General features: G+C 42.7%; 1 protein-coding gene across 1 annotated transcript in view; it reads left to right on the top strand.

The window, feature by feature from the left end:
• LOC106606155 (CUB and sushi domain-containing protein 3) overlaps positions 1-19564 on the top strand; it is a 540034-nt gene that overhangs the window by 74025 nt on the left and 446445 nt on the right. The window contains exon 4 of the mRNA XM_082975995.1: positions 11010-11204. Within this exon, the coding sequence (XP_082832121.1) occupies positions 11010-11204 (195 nt within the window). The remainder of the gene's footprint in view (positions 1-11009; positions 11205-19564) is intronic.

The following is a 19564-nucleotide window of genomic DNA, read 5'->3' as shown; positions in this document are numbered from 1 at the left end:
TCAGTATTTTACATACAGGACTCATATCACTGTATTGATTCAGTATTTTACATACAGGACTCATATTACTGTATTGATTCAGTATTTTACATACAGGACTCATATTACTGTATTGATTCAGTATTTTACATACAGGACTCATATTACTGTATTGATTCAGTATTTTACATACAGGACTCATATTACTGTATTGATTCAGTATTTTACATACAGGACTCATATTACTGTATTGATTCAGTATTTTACATACAGGACTCATATTACTGTATTGATTCAGTATTTTACATACAGGACTCATATTACTGTATTGATTCAGTATTTTACATACAGGACTCATATCACTGTATTGATTCAGTATTTTACATACAGGACTCATATTACTGTATTGATTCAGTATTTTACATACAGGACTCATATTACTGTATTGATTCAGTATTTTACATACAGGACTCATATTACTGTATTGATTCAGTATTTTAACATGTTTTTAAATATTGATATCACAAATGTATAATATTCACAGTTAAATTGTTTTAAAGTAGTTATTTGTTACATGTGACTGTGTAAAACCTAGCAGTACTACTGATTTCTGTGAGAGTGAGGCAGATATATACTATTACTGTGTAAAACTTAGCAGTATTACTGATTTCTCTGAGAGTGAAGCAGATATATAGTATTACTGTGTAAAACCTAGCAGTACTACTGATTTCTCTGAGAGTGAGGGGAGATATATAGTATTACTGTGTAAAACCTAGCAGTACTACTGATTTCTCTGAGAGTGAGGCAGATATATATTATTACTGTGTAAAACCTAGCAGTACTACTGATTTCTCTGAGAGTGAGGGGAGATATATAGTATTACTGTGTAAAACCTAGCAGTACTACTGATTTCTCTGAGAGTGAGGCAGATATATATTATTACTGTATAAAACCTAGCAGTACTACTGATTTCTCTGAGAGTGAGGGGGGATATATAGTATTACTGTGTAAAACCTAGCAGTACTACTGATTTCTCTGAGAGTGAAGGGGATATATAACGTTTCGCAAACAAAACATGATTATTTGTCTCTCTGAAATGAAACCATCAAGTGATCAGATTTTAAACAAATACACGTCTGTCATTGAACAACCCCAATGCCACGATTCGCTAGTGAGAAAACACACCAATCTCTTTCATAATAAACGCCAATTTACCAACATTTCTGAAAGTGGATATATAGCGTTTAAAAAAAAAAATTAAACTCTTCAATTCCAAACTGCAGGTAAATATTTATCTTCTTTTGTAGCTAAATGAAAGGAGAACATCCATTTAGTTTTACTCTGCAGTGTTGACCAGAAGCATTATGAGGTCACCTGCTGCTGGACTGAGCATGGAATCGACCTGATTTTCTGAATGGGTTATACTTCCTGTTTGTCATGAAACTTAGCCCCACACCTAGAGTTATAATGAGTGTTAATATGCGTTTGTTTCAAGCTTGACGAACATTGCGACTGAAACTTTTTCAGCTTAACTTTAGTCTACCTTGCCCCCTCTCTAACAGGCCATGTTTGGAATTCATTCTGTTGGCAAATATAGGAATTTATCAGAAAGAAATGCATCAAATTGTTCTTTAACATACAGTGGGGGGAAAAAAGTATTTAGTCAGCCACCAATTGTGCAAGTTCTCCCACTTGAAAAGATGAGAGAGGCCTGTAATTTTCATCATAGGTATACGTCAACTATGACAGACAAAATTAGAAGAAAAAAAATCCAGAAAATCACATTGTAGGATTTTTTATGAATTTATTTGCAAATTATGGTGGAAAATAAGTATTTTGTCACCTACAAATAAGCAAGATTTCTGGCTCTCACAGACCTGTAACTTCTTCTTTAAGAGGCTCCTCTGTCCTCCACTCGTTACCTGTATTAATGGCACCTGTTTGAACTTGTTATCAGTATAAAAGACACCTGTCCACAACCTCAAACAGTCACACTCCAAACTCCACTATGGCCAAGACCAAAGAGCTGTCAAAGGACACCAGAAACAAAATTGTAGACCTGCACCAGGCTGGGAAGACTGAATCTGCAATAGGTAAGCAGCTTGGTTTGAAGAAATCAACTGTGGGAGCAATTATTAGGAAATGGAAGACATACAAGACCACTGATAATCTCCCTCGATCTGGGGCTCCACGCAAGATCTCACCCCGTGGGGTCAAAATGATCACAAGAACAGTGAGCAAAAATCCCAGAACCACACGGGGGGACCTAGTGAATGACCTGCAGAGAGCTGGGACCAAAGTAACAAAGCCTACCATCAGTAACACACTACGCCGCCAGGGACTCAAATCCTGCAGTGCCAGACGTGTCCCCCTGCTTAAGCCAGTACATGTCCAGGCCCGTCTGAAGTTTGCTAGAGAGCATTTGGATGATCCAGAAGAGGATTGGGAGAATGTCATATGGTCAGATGAAACCAAAATAGAACTTTTTGGTAAAAACTCAACTCGTAGTGTTTGGAGGACAAAGAATGTTGAGTTGCATCCAAAGAACACCATACCTACTGTGAAGCATGGGGGTGGAAACATCATGCTTTGGGGCTGTTTTTCTGCAAAGGGACCAGGACGACTGATCTGTGTAAAGGAAAGAATGAATGGGGCCATGTATTGTGAGATTTTGAGTGAAAACCTCCTTCCATCAGCAAGGTCATTGAAGATGAAACGTGGCTGGGTCTTTCAGCATGACAATGATCCCAAACACACCGCCCGGGCAACGAAGGAGTGACTTCGTAAGAAGCATTTCAAGGTCCTGGAGTGGCCTAGCCAGCCTCCAGATCTCAACCCCATAGAAAATCTTTGGAGGGAGTTGAAATTCCGTGTTGCCCAGCGACAGCCCCAAAACATCACTGCTCTAGAGGAGATCTGCATGGACGAATGGGCCAAAATACCAGCAACAGTGTGTGAAAACCTTGTGAAGACTTACAGAAAACATTTGACCTGTGTCATTGCCAACAAAGGGTATATAACAAAGTATTGAGATAAACTTTTGTTATTGACCAAATACTTATTTTCCACCTATGCAAATAAATTCATTAAAAATCCTACAATGTGATTTTCTGGATTTTTTTCCCCTCATTTTGTCTGTCATAGTTGAAGTGTACCTATGATGAAAATTACAGGCCTCTCTCATCTTTTTAAGTGGGAGAACTTGCACAATTGGTGGCTGACTAAATACTTTTTCCCCACTGTGTTGTCTATCCGTTCATTCTTAGACTCTGTCACCATATAATGTATTTCAATACACCAAAGGTAATACACCAAAGGTAGAGTCAGAACTGTTAGAATTTTAGCAAAATGCCTCCATTGCTTTAAACCTGAACCCTGACCAACCAGTAAATCATGGTTCCTCTTCGGTTTAATGGGAATGGCCGGGCCAGGATTACAGAACTATTCCTTACGACCAATTCCTTTCTCTATTGTAGCTATATACTGTAGCTAACTTTGAAAAGAGGTTTGAGAAGCTGGCGTGGGGTGGGGTGACATATGCTTGATGCAACATTTCATTCAGATTCTGATGCTAACATATTGTGCAGCAGACAGGGGTTTAGAAATGTATTTCCTCACCTGCCTATTTGTTGCTCGTTGTTGGCCACTTGACATTGAGCATGTGCTTGTTATTGAAGAGATTCTCTATTCTGTAGTGAATATTCTGTAATAGAATACTCTATTCTGGAGTGAATATTCTGTAATAGAATACTCTATTCTGGAGTGAATATTCTGTAATAGAATACTCTATTCTGTAGTGAATATTCTGTAATAGAATACTCTATATTCTGTAATAGAATACTCTATAGTGAATACTCTATAGTGAATACTCTACAGAATACTCTGTAGTGAATATTCTGTAATAGAATACTCTATTCTGTAGTGAATATTCTGTAATAGAATACTCTATTCTGTAGTGAATATTCTGTAATAGAATACTCTATTCTGTAGTGAATATTCTGTATTAGAATACTCTATTCTGTAGTGAATATTCTGTTATAGAATACTCTATTCTGTAGTGAATATTCTGTAATAGAATACTCTACTCTGTAGTGAATATTCTGTAATAAAATACTCTATATTCTGTAATAGAATACTCTATAGTGAATATTCTATAGTGAATACTCTACAGAATACTCTGTAGTGAATATTCTGTAATAGAATACTCTATTCTGTAGTGAATATTCTGTAATAGAATACTCTATTCTGTAGTGAACTGAATATGAAATGTTGCTTTCTCTTCTAATATGTAAAGAGCTATTTTCAAATGGATTTGTAAACATTGTGATATGCTGTGAAATGGTTTTGAGGTGCACATTAACAGTTATACTGTATTGAACCATCCAGTTCATTTTCCAAACAAATCCACCTGATGATTATAGCTCCACCATTAATCCCTCTGCTGGTTATCATCTGATGATTATAGCTCCACCATTAATCCCTCTGCTGGTTATCATCTGATGATTATAGCTCCACCATTAATCCCTCTGCTGGTTACCATCTGATGATTATAGCTCCTCCATTAATCCCTCTGCTGGTTATCATCTGATGATTATAGCTCCTCCATTAATCCCTCTGCTGGTTATCATCTGATGATTATAGCTCCACCATTAATCCCTCTGCTGGTTATCATCTGATGATTATAGCTCCACCATTAATCCCTCTGCTGGTTATCATCTGATGATTATAGCTCCTCCATTAATCCCTCTGCTGGTTATCATCTGATGATTATAGCTCCACCATTAATCCCTCTGCTGGTTATCATCTGATGATTATAGCTCCACCATTAATCCCTCTGCTGGTTATCATCTGATGATTATAGCTCCACCATTAATCCCTCTGCTGGTTACCATCTGATGATTATAGCTCCTCCATTAATCCCTCTGCTGGTTATCATCTGATGATTATAGCTCCTCCATTAATCCCTCTGTCTGTTATCATCTGTTATCAGATCATACTCGTGGACGTGAACGTGGCAGAAATCCAATCCAATTAAAACTCAGAGACGTAAACATAGACAATACACATATGTAATCTCTGGTGGCAGACAGTCCAGATAGCTAGTGCACACAAGATTCGGTTCTGTTTTTTTGGGGGGGGAGATTTATTGATACGATACAGAAATGTGTCCCCCCCCCCCCCCCTTTTCCGAGATAAACACACAGAAGCTCCCAGAAGGCTGGAGAGTCTGGTAAATACATTCCCTGTATACAAATGAAGTGTGAGAACTGTGAGTGGTTACGGTGAACGAGCAGTGTGGAAAGTATATGACCGTTTCTTGTTTCTGCCGGTAAACTTTATGATTAGGTTTTCAATGTGTTCTTCACAGACAGCAGTTTCACTCTTAAGAGGAAATGTGGGTCTAGGTTCGTGTCCCAAATGACACTATATTCCCTATGTAGTGTGCACTGCTATTAACCAGATCTCTATTGACCCTGGTCAAAAGTAGTGCCCTACATTGGGGGATAGGGGGCCATTTGGGATGCAGACCCGCCAGTCTGGTTCCAGAATAATTAGCTGAAAGCCAGATGGTAAACAAACACGACAATAATAGTATATACATCCGACTGCAATATGTTTTCTATCAAACTGCTTGACAGAATAAGTCATTGTGATTTTCATCACATAGCAGTTATGTACGTCTGTTGTTGTTTTACCTGATGTATGGGATTATTAAAGTCATTCACACTGATTGGTATTCAACATATTCCACTCTGTCCTCAGTAGCAGTACATAGACAATCATTTCAAAACAATACAACAACACATTTGAAAAAAAAAATATATATATTTCACCTTTATTTAACCAGGTGGGCTAGTTGAGAACAAGTTCTCATTTACAACTGCGACCTGGCCAAGAATAAAGCAAAGCAGTGCGACACAACAAACAACAAACAACAACACAGAGTTACACATGGAATAAACAAAACGTACAGTCAATAACACAATAGAAAAAAAAAAGTATATTTACAGTGAGTGGAAATGGCGTGAGGTTTCAACTGTTCTGCCTGCGGCTATGGAGCCCTGACCAGTTCACAGGCTACCTGATGTATGTCATTATTATATTAATTCACAGTGCATTGACATTCAACATATTCTCCTCTGTCTTCAGTAGCAGTACATAGACATTCATTTAAAAAAAAAACATTATAACAACACAAATCCAACTTTTGTGAGTGGTTTAATTGAACGAACATAGACGTGTCCATATTGGGCAGGTGTGTCAGAAGATTACTCTAACCATTGGATCTGAGTGTCGGTGTTAAACCAGTGGTTACCTTTACTGAGAGGTATATGGCTTTAACAGTTTAACATCACCAATATACACTGAGTGTACAAAACATTAACAACACATTCCTAATATTAAGAGAGCAAACATTAATAATATCAATCAATCAATCAAATGTATTTATAAAGCCCTTCTTACATCAGCTGATGTCACAAAGTGCTGTACAGAAACCCAGCCTAAAACCCCAAACAGCAAGCAATGCAGGCGTAGAAGCACGGTGGCTAGGAAAAACTCCCTAGGAAAAACTCCCTAGAAAGGCCAAAAACCTAGGAAGAAACCTAGAGAGGAACCAGGCTATGAGGGGTGGCTAGGAAAAACTGCCTAGAAAGGCAGGAACCTAGGAAGAAACCTAGAGAGGAACCAGGCTCTGAGGGGTGGCCAGTCCTCTTCTGGCTGGGTCGGGTGGAGATTATAACAGAACATGGCCAAGATGTTCAAATGTTCATAGATGACCAGCAGGGTCAAATAATAATAAGCACAGTGGTTGTAGAGGGTGCAACAGGTCAGCACCTCAGGAGTAAATGTCAGTTGGCTTTTCATAGCTGATCATTCAGAGTTAGAGACAGCAGGTGTGGTAGAGAGAGCGAGTCGAAAACAGCAGGTCCGGGACAAGGTAGCACGTCCGGTGAACAGGTCAGAGTTCTGTAGCCACAGGCAGAACAGTTGAAACTGGAGCAGCAGCACGGCCAGGTGGACTGGGGACAGCAAGAAGTCATCAGGCCAGGTAGTCCTGAGGTGTGGTCCTAGGGCTCAGGTCCTCTGGGCGGGGAAGGGAGGGAGAGAGAATTAGAGGGAGCTTAAATTCACACAGGACACCGAATAAGACAGGAGAAATACTCCAGATATAACAGACTGACCCTAGCCCCACGACACATAAACTATTGCAGCATATATACTGGAGGCTGAGACAGGAGGGGTCAGGAGACACTGTGGCCCCATCCGATGATACCCCCCGGACAGGGCCAAACAGGCAAGATATAACCCCACCCACTTTGCCAAAGCACAGCCCCCACACCACTAGAGGGATATCTTCGACCACCAACTTACCATCCTGAGACAAGGCCAAGTATAGCCCACAAAGATCTCTGCCATGGCACAAACCCGAGGGGGCACCAACCCGGACAGGAAGATCACATCAGTGACTCAACCCAGTCAAGTGACGCATCCCTCCTAGGGACGGCATGGAAGAGCACTAGAAACCAGTAACTCAGCCCCGTAATAGGGTTAGAGGCAGAGAATCCCAGTGGAAAGAGGGGAACCGGCCAGGCAGAGACAGCAAGGGCGGTTCGTTGCTCCAGTGCCTTTCCGTTCACCTTCGCACTCCTGGGCCAGACTACACTCAATCATAGGACCTACTGAAGAGATGAGTCTTCAATAAAGACTTAAAGGTCGAGACCGAGTCTGCGTTTCTCACATGAATAGGCAGACCATTCCATAAAAATGGAGCTCTATAGGAGAAAGCCCTGCCTCCAGCTGTTTGCTTAGAAATTCTAGGGGCAGTAAGGAAGCCTGCGTCTTGTGACTGTAGCATACGTGTAGGTATGTACGGCAGGACCAAATCGGAGAGATAGGAGGAAGCCCATGTAATGCGTTGTAGGTTAGTAGTAAAACCTTGAAATCAGTCCTTGCCATAACAGGAAGCCAGTGGAGAGAGGCTAGCACTGGAGGAATATGATAAAAAATGTTGGTTCTAGTCAAGACTCTAGCAGCCGTGTTCAGCACTAACTGAAGTTTATTTAGTGCCTTATCCAGGTAGCCGGAAAGTAGAGCATTGCAGTAGTCTAGAAGGGACAAAAGCATGGATAAGCTTTTCTGCATCATTTTTGGACAAAAAGTTTCAGATTTTTACAAAGATGGAAAAAAGCTGTCCTTGAAATATACTTGATATTTTCGTCAAAAGAGAGATCAGGGTCCAGATTAATGCCGAGATCCTTCACAGTTTTATTTGAGACGACCGTACAACCATCTAGATGAATTGTCAGATTCAACAGAAGATCTCTTTGTTTCTTGGGACCTAGACCTAGCATCTCTGTTTTGTCCGAGTTTAAAAGTAAAACATTTGCCGCCATCCACTTCCTTATGTCTGAAACACAGGCTTCCAGGGAGGGTAATTTTGGGGCTTCACCATGTTTCAGAGAAATGTACAGCTGTGTGTCGTCCGCATAGCAGTGAAAGTTAACATTATGTTTCTGAATGACATCACCAAGAGGTAGAATATATAGTGAAAAGAATACTGGTCCTAAAACGGAGTTTACAGGAACACTGGAGTTTACAGTTGATTTGTCAGAAGACAAACCATCCACAGAGACAAACTGATATCTTTCTGACAGATAAGATATAAACCAGGCCAGAACTTGTCCGTGTAGACCAATTAGTGTTTCCAATCTCTCCAAAAGAATGTAGTGGTCGATGGTGTCAAAAGCAGCACTAAGGTCTATGAGCACGAGGACAGATGCAGAGCCTTGGTCTGCATGTCAATCTCTCCTGTCTCAAAGTGGATGAGAGATTGACTTCATCACTACTTGTATTTATGAGAGGTATTGACATGTTGAAAGCACCGAGCTGCCTGTTTAAACGACTACCACACAGGTCGGACACCCCATTCATACCCCACAAGACATGCCACCAGAGGTCTCTTCACAGTCCCCAAGTCCAGAACAGACTATGGGAGGTGCACAGTACTACATAGAGTCATGACTACATGGAACTCTATTCCAGATCAGATACCTGAGGCAGGCAGTAGAATCAGATTTAAAAAACTGATTAAAAATACACCTTATGGAACAGCGGGGACTGTGAAGAGACAGAAACATAGGCCAAGACACATGCATACACACACACGATAACAATCACACTATACACATATGTAAACATGGATTTTGTGATGTAGATATGTGGTAGTGGAGTAGAGGCCTGAGGGCATACACCTAATGTGTTGTGAAATCTGTTATACAATTATACAACAATACATTCATAACTGCCTTCATCTTGCTGGATCCCAGGTAGAGTAGCTGCTGCCTTGGCAGGAACTAATGGGGATCCATAATAAACCCCAGGAAGAGTAGCTGCTGCCTTGGCAGGAACTAATGGGGATCCATAATAAACCCCCAGGAAGAGTAACTGCTGCCTTGACAGGAACTAATGGGGACCCATAATAAACCCCAGGAAGAGTAGCTGCTGCCTTGACAGGAACTAATGGGGATCCATAATAAACCCCAGGAAGAAAAGCTGCTGCCTTGGCAGGAACTAATGGGGATCCATAATAAACCCCCAGGAAGAGTAGCTGTTGCCTTGACAGGAACTAATGGGGATCCATAATAAACCCCATGAAGAGTAGCTGCTGCCTTGGCAGGAAATAATGGGGATCCATAATAAACCCCAGGAAGAGTAGCTGCTGCCTTGGCAGGAACTAATGGGGATCCATAATAAACCCCCAGGAAGAGTAACTGCTGCCTTGGCAGGAAATAATGGGGATCCATAATAAATACAAATACAGTTGTGTCAAGTTGGCTGGATGTCCTTTGGGTGGTGGACCATTCTTCATACACACAGGAAAATATTGAGCGTGAAAAAACCCAGCAGCGTTTCAGTTCTTGACACAAACCGGTGCGCATGGCATCTACTAACATACCCCGTTCAAAGACTATTAAATCTTTTGTCTTGCTCGTTCACCACAAATCCTTCTTTAACCTGTCTCCTCCCCTTCACCTACACTGATTGAAGTGGATTTAGTGACATTCTCTCTGTCCTGTGTTCCAGAGTTAAGGAGCGGTGTCTGTGGTAACATTCTGTCTGTGTTCCAGAGTTAAGGAGCAGTGTTCTGTGGTAACATTCTGTCTGTGTTCCAGAGTTAAGGAGCAGTGTTCTGTGGTAACATTCTGTCTGTGTTCCAGAGTTAAGGAGCGGTGTCTGTGGTAACATTCTGTCTGTGTTCCAGAGTTAAGGAGCAGTGTTCTGTGGTAACATTCTGTCTGTGTTCCAGAGTTAAGGAGCAGTGTTCTGTGGTAACATTCTGTCTGTGTTCCAGAGTTAAGGAGCAGTGTTCTGTGGTAACATTCTGTCTGTGTTCCAGAGTTAAGGAGCAGTGTTCTGTGGTAACATTCTGTCTGTGTTCCAGAGTTAAGGAGCAGTGTTCTGTGGTAACATTCTGTCTGTGTTCCAGAGTTAAGGAGCGGTGTTCTGTGGTAACATTCTGTCTGTGTTCCAGAGTTAAGGAGCAGTGTTCTGTGGTAATATTCTGTATGTGTTCCAGAGTTAAGGAGCGGTGTCTGTGATAACATTCTCACTGTGTTCCAGAGTTAAGGAGCAGTGTTCTGTGGTAACATTCTGTCTGTGTTCCAGAGTTAAGGAGCGGTGTCTGTGGTAACATTCTGTCTGTGTTCCAGAGTTAAGGAGCAGTGTTCTGTGGTAACATTCTGTCTGTGTTCCAGAGTTAAGGAGCAGTGTTCTGTGGTAACATTCTGTCTGTGTTCCAGAGTTAAGGAGCAGTGTTCTGTGGTAACATTCTGTCTGTGTTCCAGAGTTAAGGAGCAGTGTTCTGTGGTAACATTCTGTCTGTGTTCCAGAGTTAAGGAGCAGTGTTCTGTGGTAACATTCTGTCTGTGTTCCAGAGTTAAGGAGCAGTGTTCTGTGGTAACATTCTGTCTGTGTTCCAGAGTTAAGGAGCGGTGTCTGTGGTAACATTCTCTCTGTCTGTGTTCCAGAGTTAAGGAGCAGCGCCTGTGGGAACCCTGGTGTTCCACCTAAAGGCATCCTAAACGGAACACAGTTCAACATCGGGAACACGATCCGTTACAGGTGTGTGACGGGCTACGTGTTGGACGGTCACTCACTCCTTACCTGTGTCCTCAACACAGGCAATATGGCCGTCTGGGACTTCCCTGTCCCCATCTGCAGAGGTGAGACTGGCTTTAATAACATGGAGTTCGTGTGTCCCCAATGGCACCCTATTCCCTACATAGTGAAATACTTACATTTACATTTACGTCATTTAGCAGACGCTCTTATCCAGAGCGACTTACAAATACTTGGTCTTAAGTACTGCACTGTAAAGGGAATAAGGTGAAATTTGGGACTCAAGACATGATGGGATTGGCCCATGGGCTTTTCCTTCTTTCTTGATTGGCTCTTGAATCAAGTCCAATCTAGTTTTCGATTTGTCTTGTTTGACGTTGTGGCAATACACTATTGAATCTTGGTTGTTCCACAGAAAATATAATGTTCTCTAATACTGTCCCTGTACTCTGGTCGCTTTGCAATCTGATTTCCTGTTTATCTGTAAAGAGCCACTGGCTTTGATCCTTGTGGTTCTGAATTGACTTTGGTTGGAATTCAATCATAGAAGAATGCAATGTGTTTTCTCTCAGGGTATTTACCTAGACTATATCTGAGGTGACTACCACCTCATGGCTGACACCAGCAGCGGTGTAAAACTACCTTAAGTGGAAATACTTTAAAGTACTACTTAAGTAGTTTTAATGGGGTATTTGTACTTTACTTTACTATTTATATTTTTGGCAACTTTTACCTCACTACATTCCTAAAGAAAATAAAATACTTTTTACTCCATACATTTTCTCTGACAGCCAAAAGTACTTGTTACATTTTGACAGGAAAATGGTCCAATTTACACACTTATCAAGAGAACATCCCTGGTCCATCCCTACTGCCTCAGATCTGGCAAACTCACTAAACACAAATGCTTAGTTTGTAAATGATGTCTGAGTGTTGGGAGTGTGCCCCTGGCTATCCGTCAATAAAAAGAAATCGAAAATTGTACCGTCTGGTTTGCTTAATTTAAAGGAATTTGGAATGATTTATACTTTTACTGTTACATTTGATACTTAAGTATATTTTAGCAATTCCTTTTAACTTTTAATACTTAATAAGTATATTTAAAACCAAATACTTTTAGACTTTTACTCAAGTAGTATTTTACTGGGTGACTTGCAATTTTACTTGAGTCATTTTCTCAAGTATGACAATCGAATACTTTTTCCACCACTGAGTATGGCCTATGTGCATCCCAAACGACACTCTATTCCCTATTTAGTGCACTACTTTTCACCAGGGCCCATAGGGTTGAAAGTAGTGCCCTATTTAGGGAATAAGGTGCCCTTTGGGACACGGTCACTACCCTATGCACTTAAAGATGCAGGTTATACAGGTGGCTACAGGAACAGATTGTAATAGTCATCATAGATACTCATTTATTTATGGGGAAATTACATTTCTCCATGTAGAAAGGTTCACCTATCTATCCCCCTAACGAATAGTTCCAAGATAGGACTGTTATCTCGATCAGTCCACAAGTATACAGTGGTAGCCTGCTACCATCATGTTGATATGATCGACAGCAGTTCACTGCAGGAGGCAGTACTACATGGACTCTCCCAACTCATGATCTATCAATCACTTATTCTGCACTAATGTATTGTAACAACATCCTAGGTCCTAGGATATTTACTGACCAAATTCCCTTTCACTTTATTTCACTAGTAGTATTGCATCCATCTTTTTTTGAAGCCTGTGAGTAGCTGCTGTTAGTTTCCACAGCGTTGGTTCAGTGTGCTGCTGTCTATCCAACCCTAGGACCCCAGTAGCTGCTGTTAGTTTCCACAGCGTTGGTTCAGTGTGCTGCTGTCTATCCAACCCTAGGACCCCAGTAGCTGCTGTTAGTTTCCACAGCGTTGGTTCAGTGTGCTGTCTATCCAACCCTAGGACCCCAGTAGCTGCTGTTAGTTTCCACAGCGTTGGTTCAGTGTGCTGTCTATCCAACCCTAGGACCCCAGTAGCTGCTGTTAGTTTCCACAGCGTTGGTTCAGTGTGGCTGTCTATCCAACCCTAGGACCCCAGTAGCTGCTGTTAGTTTCCACAGCGTTGGTTCAGTGTGCTGCTGTCTATCCAACCCTAGGACCCCAGTAGCTGCTGTTAGTTTCCACAGCGTTGGTTCAGTGTGCTGCTGTCTATCCAACCCTAGGACCCCAGTAGCTGCTGTTAGTTTCCACAGCGTTGGTTCAGGTGCTGCTGTCTATCCAACCCTAGGACCCCAGTAGCTGCTGTTAGTTTCCACAGCGTTGGTTCAGTGTGCTGCTGTCTATCCAACCCTAGGACCCCAGTAGCTGCTGTTAGTTTCCACAGCGTTGGTTCAGTGTGCTGTCTATCCAACCCTAGGACCCCAGTAGCTGCTGTTAGTTTCCACAGCGTTGGTTCAGTGTGCTGCTGTCTATCCAACCCTAGGACCCCAGTAGCTGCTGTTAGTTTCCACAGCGTTGGTTCAGTGTGCTGTCTATCCAACCCTAGGACCCCAGTAGCTGCTGTTAGTTTCCACAGCGTTGGTTCAGTGTGCTGCTGTCTATCCAACCCTAGGACCCCAGTAGCTGCTGTTAGTTTCCACAGCGTTGGTTCAGTGTGCTGCTGTCTATCCAACCCTAGGACCCCAGACTCAGATCACATATGTTGTCTCTCTCTCTTAGAGGAAAGCCAAATCAAGCTCCTCTTTAATGATCTTTTGCCCCAGAGGAATGCAACAGAAAACATAACCACCAAACCACTGTGAAATCTTACTGCACTGACAGTAGGAGATGAGGAATCAAGGGGAGAGGAGAGGAGAGGAGAAGATAGAAGAGGAGAGGAGAAGATAGGAGAGGAGAGGAGAAGATAGGAGAGGAGAAGATAAGAGAAGAGAGGAGAAGAGAAGAGAGGAGAAGATGAGAAAGAAAAGAAGAGAAGATATGAGAAGATGAGAAGATAGGAGAAGAGGAGAGGAGAAGATAGGAGAGGAGAAGATAGGAGAAGATGAGAAAGAGAGGAGAAGATAGGAGAAGAGGAGAGGAGAAGATGAGGAGACTGGAGAAGATAGGAGAAGAGAGGAGAAGAGAGGAGAAGAGAGGAGAAGAGAGGAGAAGAGAGGGGAGGAGAATAGAGGAGAATAGAGGAGAATAGAGGAGAGGAGAGGAGAGGAGAGGAGAGGAGAGGAGAGGAGAGGAGAGGAGAGGAGAGGAGAGGAGAGGAGAAGATAGGAGAAGAGAGGAGAAGAGAGGAGAATAGAGGAGAAGAGAGGAGAAGAGAGGAGAGGAGAATAGAGGAGAAGAGGAGAAGAGAGGAGAGGAGAGGAGAATAGAGGAGAATAGAGGAGAAGAGAGGAGAGGAGAATAGAGGAGAAGAGAGGAGAGGAGAGGAGAAGAGGAGAAGAGGAAGAATCACTGCTGGCACTGGCAGGCTGTTCACGGCGCTGGAGCCTGAAATACTTTTTAAATGGGAAATTGGTGCAACATATGCTGGTGAATTGACTGCTTAGAAGTGGTAAAAAGCTGCAGATTGAGGGTTGATGGGTTGTCTGAGACATAGGCTTGGAGCCCAAATGACACCCTATTCAGTATATAGTGGCCCATAGGGCTCTGGCCAAAAGTAGTGCACTATATAGTGAATAGGGTGCCATTTACAGTACATAAAGCGTTATCTTCTCTCTCTAGCCGCAGCACATTCCTTTCAGGTCAACACGGTGCGGACAGTGCTGCTTGGGACAATCATATCCTCCTCCTCCTCTCCTCATTTCCTATTCCTCCTCATTTCCTCTTCTCCTCCTCCTCTCCTGATTTCCTCCTCTCCTCATTTCCTCTTCTCCTCATATCCTCTTCTCCTCCTCCTCTCCTCATTTCCTCTTCTCCTCATTTCCTCTTCTCCTCCTCCTCTCCTCATTTCCTATTCCTCCTCATATCCTCTCATCCTCTCCTCTCCTCTCCTCTCCTCTCCTCTCCTCTCCTCTCCTCTCCTCTCCTCTCCTCTCCTCTCCTCTCCTCTCCTCTCCTCTCCTCTCCTCTCCTCTCCTCTCCTCTCCTCTCCTCTCCTCTCCTCTCCTCTCATCATAGAGTGGTGTTCTGTCTGTGGGTTCTCTGAATGGCCAGATATTTCTTTGATCTTATTTCCTCTGAGAATCTGCCCATTTCCTCTTGATGTCTGACTGCTTCAAACACTACGCCTCCTCCATCTCCTTGTCCGTTTCCTCTCTTCCTCTACAGAGTCCCTTCACCCCTTCTCCTCTCCTCCGTCACTTCACCCCTCTCCTCCCTGTTCTCCTCCCTCCCTTCACCCCTCTCCTCCCTGTTCTCCTCCTCTCCTCCCTCCCTTCACCCCTCTCCTCCCTGTTCTCCTCCCTCCCTTCACCCCTCTCCTCCGTTCTCCTCCTCTCCTCCGTCCCTTCACCCCTCTCCTCCCTGTTCTCCTCCCTCCCTTCACCCCTCTCCTCCCTGTTCTCCTCCTCTCCTCTGTCCCTTCACCCCTCTCCTCCTCACCTCCTCACCTCCGTCCCTTTTCCCCTCTCCTCCCTTCCTTCATCCCTCTCGCCCCCGTTCTCCTCTCCTCCGTCCCTTCACCCCTCTGTTCTCCTCCTCACCTCCGTCCCTTTTCCCCTCTCCTCCCTCCTTCACCCCTCTCATCCCCGTTCTCCTCCTCTCAACCATCCCTTCACTTCACTTCTCTCCTTCCTTCACCCCTCTCATCCCCGTTCTCCTCCTCTCAACCATCCCTTCACTTCACTTCTCTCCTTCCTTCACCCCTCTCGCCCACGTTCTCCTCTCCTCCATCCCTGCACCTCACTCCTCCCTTCACCCCTCTCATTCCTGTTCTCCTCTTCTTCTCTTCTCTTCTGTTCCTTCACCCCTCTCCTCCCTGTTGTCCTCCTCTCCTCTGTCCATTCTCCCCTCTCCTCCCTTCACCCCTCTTCTCTGTTCCTTCTCCCCTCTCCTCCCTTCTCCCCTCTCCTTCCTGTTCTCCTCCATCCCTTTTCCCCTCTCCTCCCTTCTCTTCCTCTCGTCCCCATTCCCCTCTCTTCCTCGCCTCTGTTCCTTCTCCTCTCTGTTCTCCTCCTCTCCTCCGTCCCTTCTTCCCTCTCCTCCCTTCTCTTCCTCTTGTCCCCATGCCCCTCTCTTCCTTCTCCTCTCTCCTCCCTGTTCTCCTCCTCTCCTCCGTCACTTCTCCTCTCTGTTCTCCTCCCTGTTCTCCTCCCTGTTCTCTCAATCAGTCTCCAACCTCGTAGACAAACAGACTGATACATTGGGTGTTTGTCAAAATGCACACCACCGTGCTCCGAGCACGCAATTTAGAGCACAGGAGGGTCCAAATCAAAGTACAGTATGCAAACCGGAGCACAGGAGGGTCCAAATCATAGTACAGTATGCAAACCGGAGCACGGAGGGCCCTTCTCGAATGCGTACTCCGTTTGTACATATTCTGAAGCATGCATTGATGCAAGCTGCAACGAAAAAGTATGCACAGAAACATGATTTAACCACGTAAAAAATGACGCAACATTACTTGAAATCAATTATCTGAGCTGAAGCAGAGAGAAAATACACTCCGACTTCAGAATGAAATGTTGACTATTCACAGCTCATATGTTGCCTGACTACAATATTTTATATTGATATGTTAATAAATACATACTGTATACATTTTTTTAACATTTACCTGCCTACGATAACCACTGTAGATTGTGTAGATCGCAAGCCCATTGTAAGTCAATAGGGTTATCTATTACTACTGGGTACTAGTACTGCTAGTTAGTGACAGAGAAATGTTAGCTAGCTAGCTACCCACAAAGACTTGACATCCACCTTGCATAACATTAGTTTAACAAAAATTACTTAAAACTATCTGGGTTAGCTACATTATTACCATTCACATATAGCTAGCTGAAAGTTATGAAGTAAAACGTTTTGCTTTGTGTATATCACGTTTTGTCTCTATTGCCATTGTCCTGGCTGGAAGAAGGTTAAGTGAATGTGTAAGTCCATAGTAAGTCAATACGGTGTCGTGGAAATTCTTACACAGGGAAACTCAAAGTCAATCTTAAATGAATCATTGTTTATTACCAGTTAACTGGACAGGATCCAACAAACTTGATGCACCATAGTGAACGTCTGTCAGGAGCTCTAACGGGGCAGTCCTGTTAGATCTATTAAAAATTTACATCTACCTTGGATAATATTAGTTTTAGGTCATTTTTTGCCTGTTTAAATAGCTGGCTAGCTAGATTATTACGATCCACATATAGCTAGCTAGTTTTGTGTATATCTTGTTTCATCTCTATTGCCTTTGTCCTGGTTGGAAGGGTCAGTGAATGGGGAGGTGCAGCGTGAGGTAATACAGTAAGGGGGGAGTACTTCTCAAATGTAATACTCTATGTGTTCTCCACACTCTCATCCTCACAAGAACGTACTCAAGAGAACTGCTAAATGTTCAGGTATGTTTTGAGGGCTGGTGGATGGAGATCGGCAGGAGGAAAGACTATTATTCGAGATTGAGAAACAACCATAGTCTTTCCTCAGGCCATTCCCCATCCATCAGCCTTCAAAACATCCCTGAACATTTAGCCTTCATGTTTTGAGAATGTGTAGATTAGACACATTGTTCTCAGTGCTCTCTCTCTCTCTCTCTCTCTGGCCTCCCTCAATTTCTGTCAAACCGCATATGAATATTTAAATTGAGACATATTGATGGGGATGTGACTAACAAAGGTACCTAACACCTTGATGTTGCTATTTTAAGATTCCCCAATCCCTAATTCACAAGTCCAATTCACATTGCTGCATATCATTTCACTGAATCAGGTACCATTCAGATTAATGATCCATCTAATCTTATTATTGAGGAGAATATCTATTTCACTGCATTTATTGATGCCTGGATTATAGATGTATGACTGTATAGTAGCGTTTCCCAGTCCTGGATTATAGATGTATGACTGTATTGTAGTGTTTCCCAGTCCTGGATTATAGATGTATGACTGTATAGTAGTGTTTCCCAGTCCTGGATTATAGATGTATGACTGTATAGTAGTGTTTCCCAGTCCTGGATTATAGATGTATGACTGTATAGTAGTGTTTCCCAATCCTGGTCCTGGATTATAGATGTATGACTGTATAGTAGTGTTTCCCAGTCCTGGATTATAGATGTATGACAGTATAGTAGTGTTTCCCAGTCCTGGATTATAGATGTATGACAGTATAGTAGTGTTTCCCAGTCCTGGATTATAGATGTATGACTGTATAGTAGTGTTTCCCAGTCCTGGATTATAGATGTATGACTGTATAGTAGTGTTTCCCAATCCTGGTCCTGGATTATAGATGTATGACTGTAAAGTAGTGTTTCCCAGTCCTGGTCCTGGATTATAGATGTATGACTGTATAGTAGTGTTTCCCAGTCCTGGATTATAGATGTATGACTGTATAGTAGAGTTTCCCAGTCCTGGATTATAGATGTATGACTGTATAGTAGTGTTTCCCAGTCCTGGTCCTGGATTATAGATGTATGACTGTATAGTAGTGTTTCCCAGTCCTGGTCCTGGATTATAGATGTATGACTGTATAGTAGTGTTTCCCAGTCCTGGTCCTGGATTATAGATGTATGACTGTATTGTAGTGTTTCCCAGTCCTGGATTATAGATGTATGACAGTATAGTAGTGTTTCCCAGTCCTGGTCCTGGATTATAGATGTATGACTGTATTGTAGTGTTTCCCAGTCCTGGATTATAGATGTATGACAGTATAGTAGTGTTTCCCAGTCCTGGTCCTGGATTATAGATGTATGACTGTATAGTAGTGTTTCCCAGTCCTGGTCCTGGATTATAGATGTATGACTGTGTTGTAGTGTTTCCCAGTCCTGGATTATAGATGTATGACAGTATAGTAGTGTTTCCCAGTCCTGGTCCTGGATTATAGATGTATGACAGTATAGTAGTGTTTCCCAGTCCTGGATTATAGATGTATGACTGTATAGTAGTGTTTCCCAGTCCTGGATTATAGATGTATGACAGTATAGTAGTGTTTCCCAGTCCTGGATTATAGATGTATGACAGTATAGTAGTGTTTCCCAGTCCTGGTCCTGGATTATAGATGTATGACAGTATAGTAGTGTTTCCCAGTCCTGGATTATAGATGTATGACTGTATAGTAGTGTTTCCCAGTCCTGGATTATAGATGTATGACAGTATAGTAGTGTTTCCCAGTCCTGGATTATAGATGTATGACTGTATTGTAGTGTTTCCCAGTCCTGGATTATAGATATATGACTGTATAGTAGTGTTTCCCAGTCCTGGTCCTGGATTATAGATGTATGACTGTATAGTAGTATTTCCCAGTCCTGGATTATAGATGTATGACTATATAGTAGCGTTTCCCAGTCCTGGTCCTGGATTATAGATGTATGACTGTATAGTAGTGTTTCCCAGTCCTGGTCCTGGATTATAGATGTATGACTG

The sequence above is a fragment of the Salmo salar genome, chromosome 05 (genome assembly GCF_965601325.2).
Source record: "Salmo salar chromosome 05, fSalSal1, whole genome shotgun sequence".
NCBI classification, from domain to species: Eukaryota; Metazoa; Chordata; class Actinopteri; order Salmoniformes; family Salmonidae; genus Salmo; species Salmo salar.
This window is presented reverse-complemented; position numbering and strand designations above follow the sequence as displayed.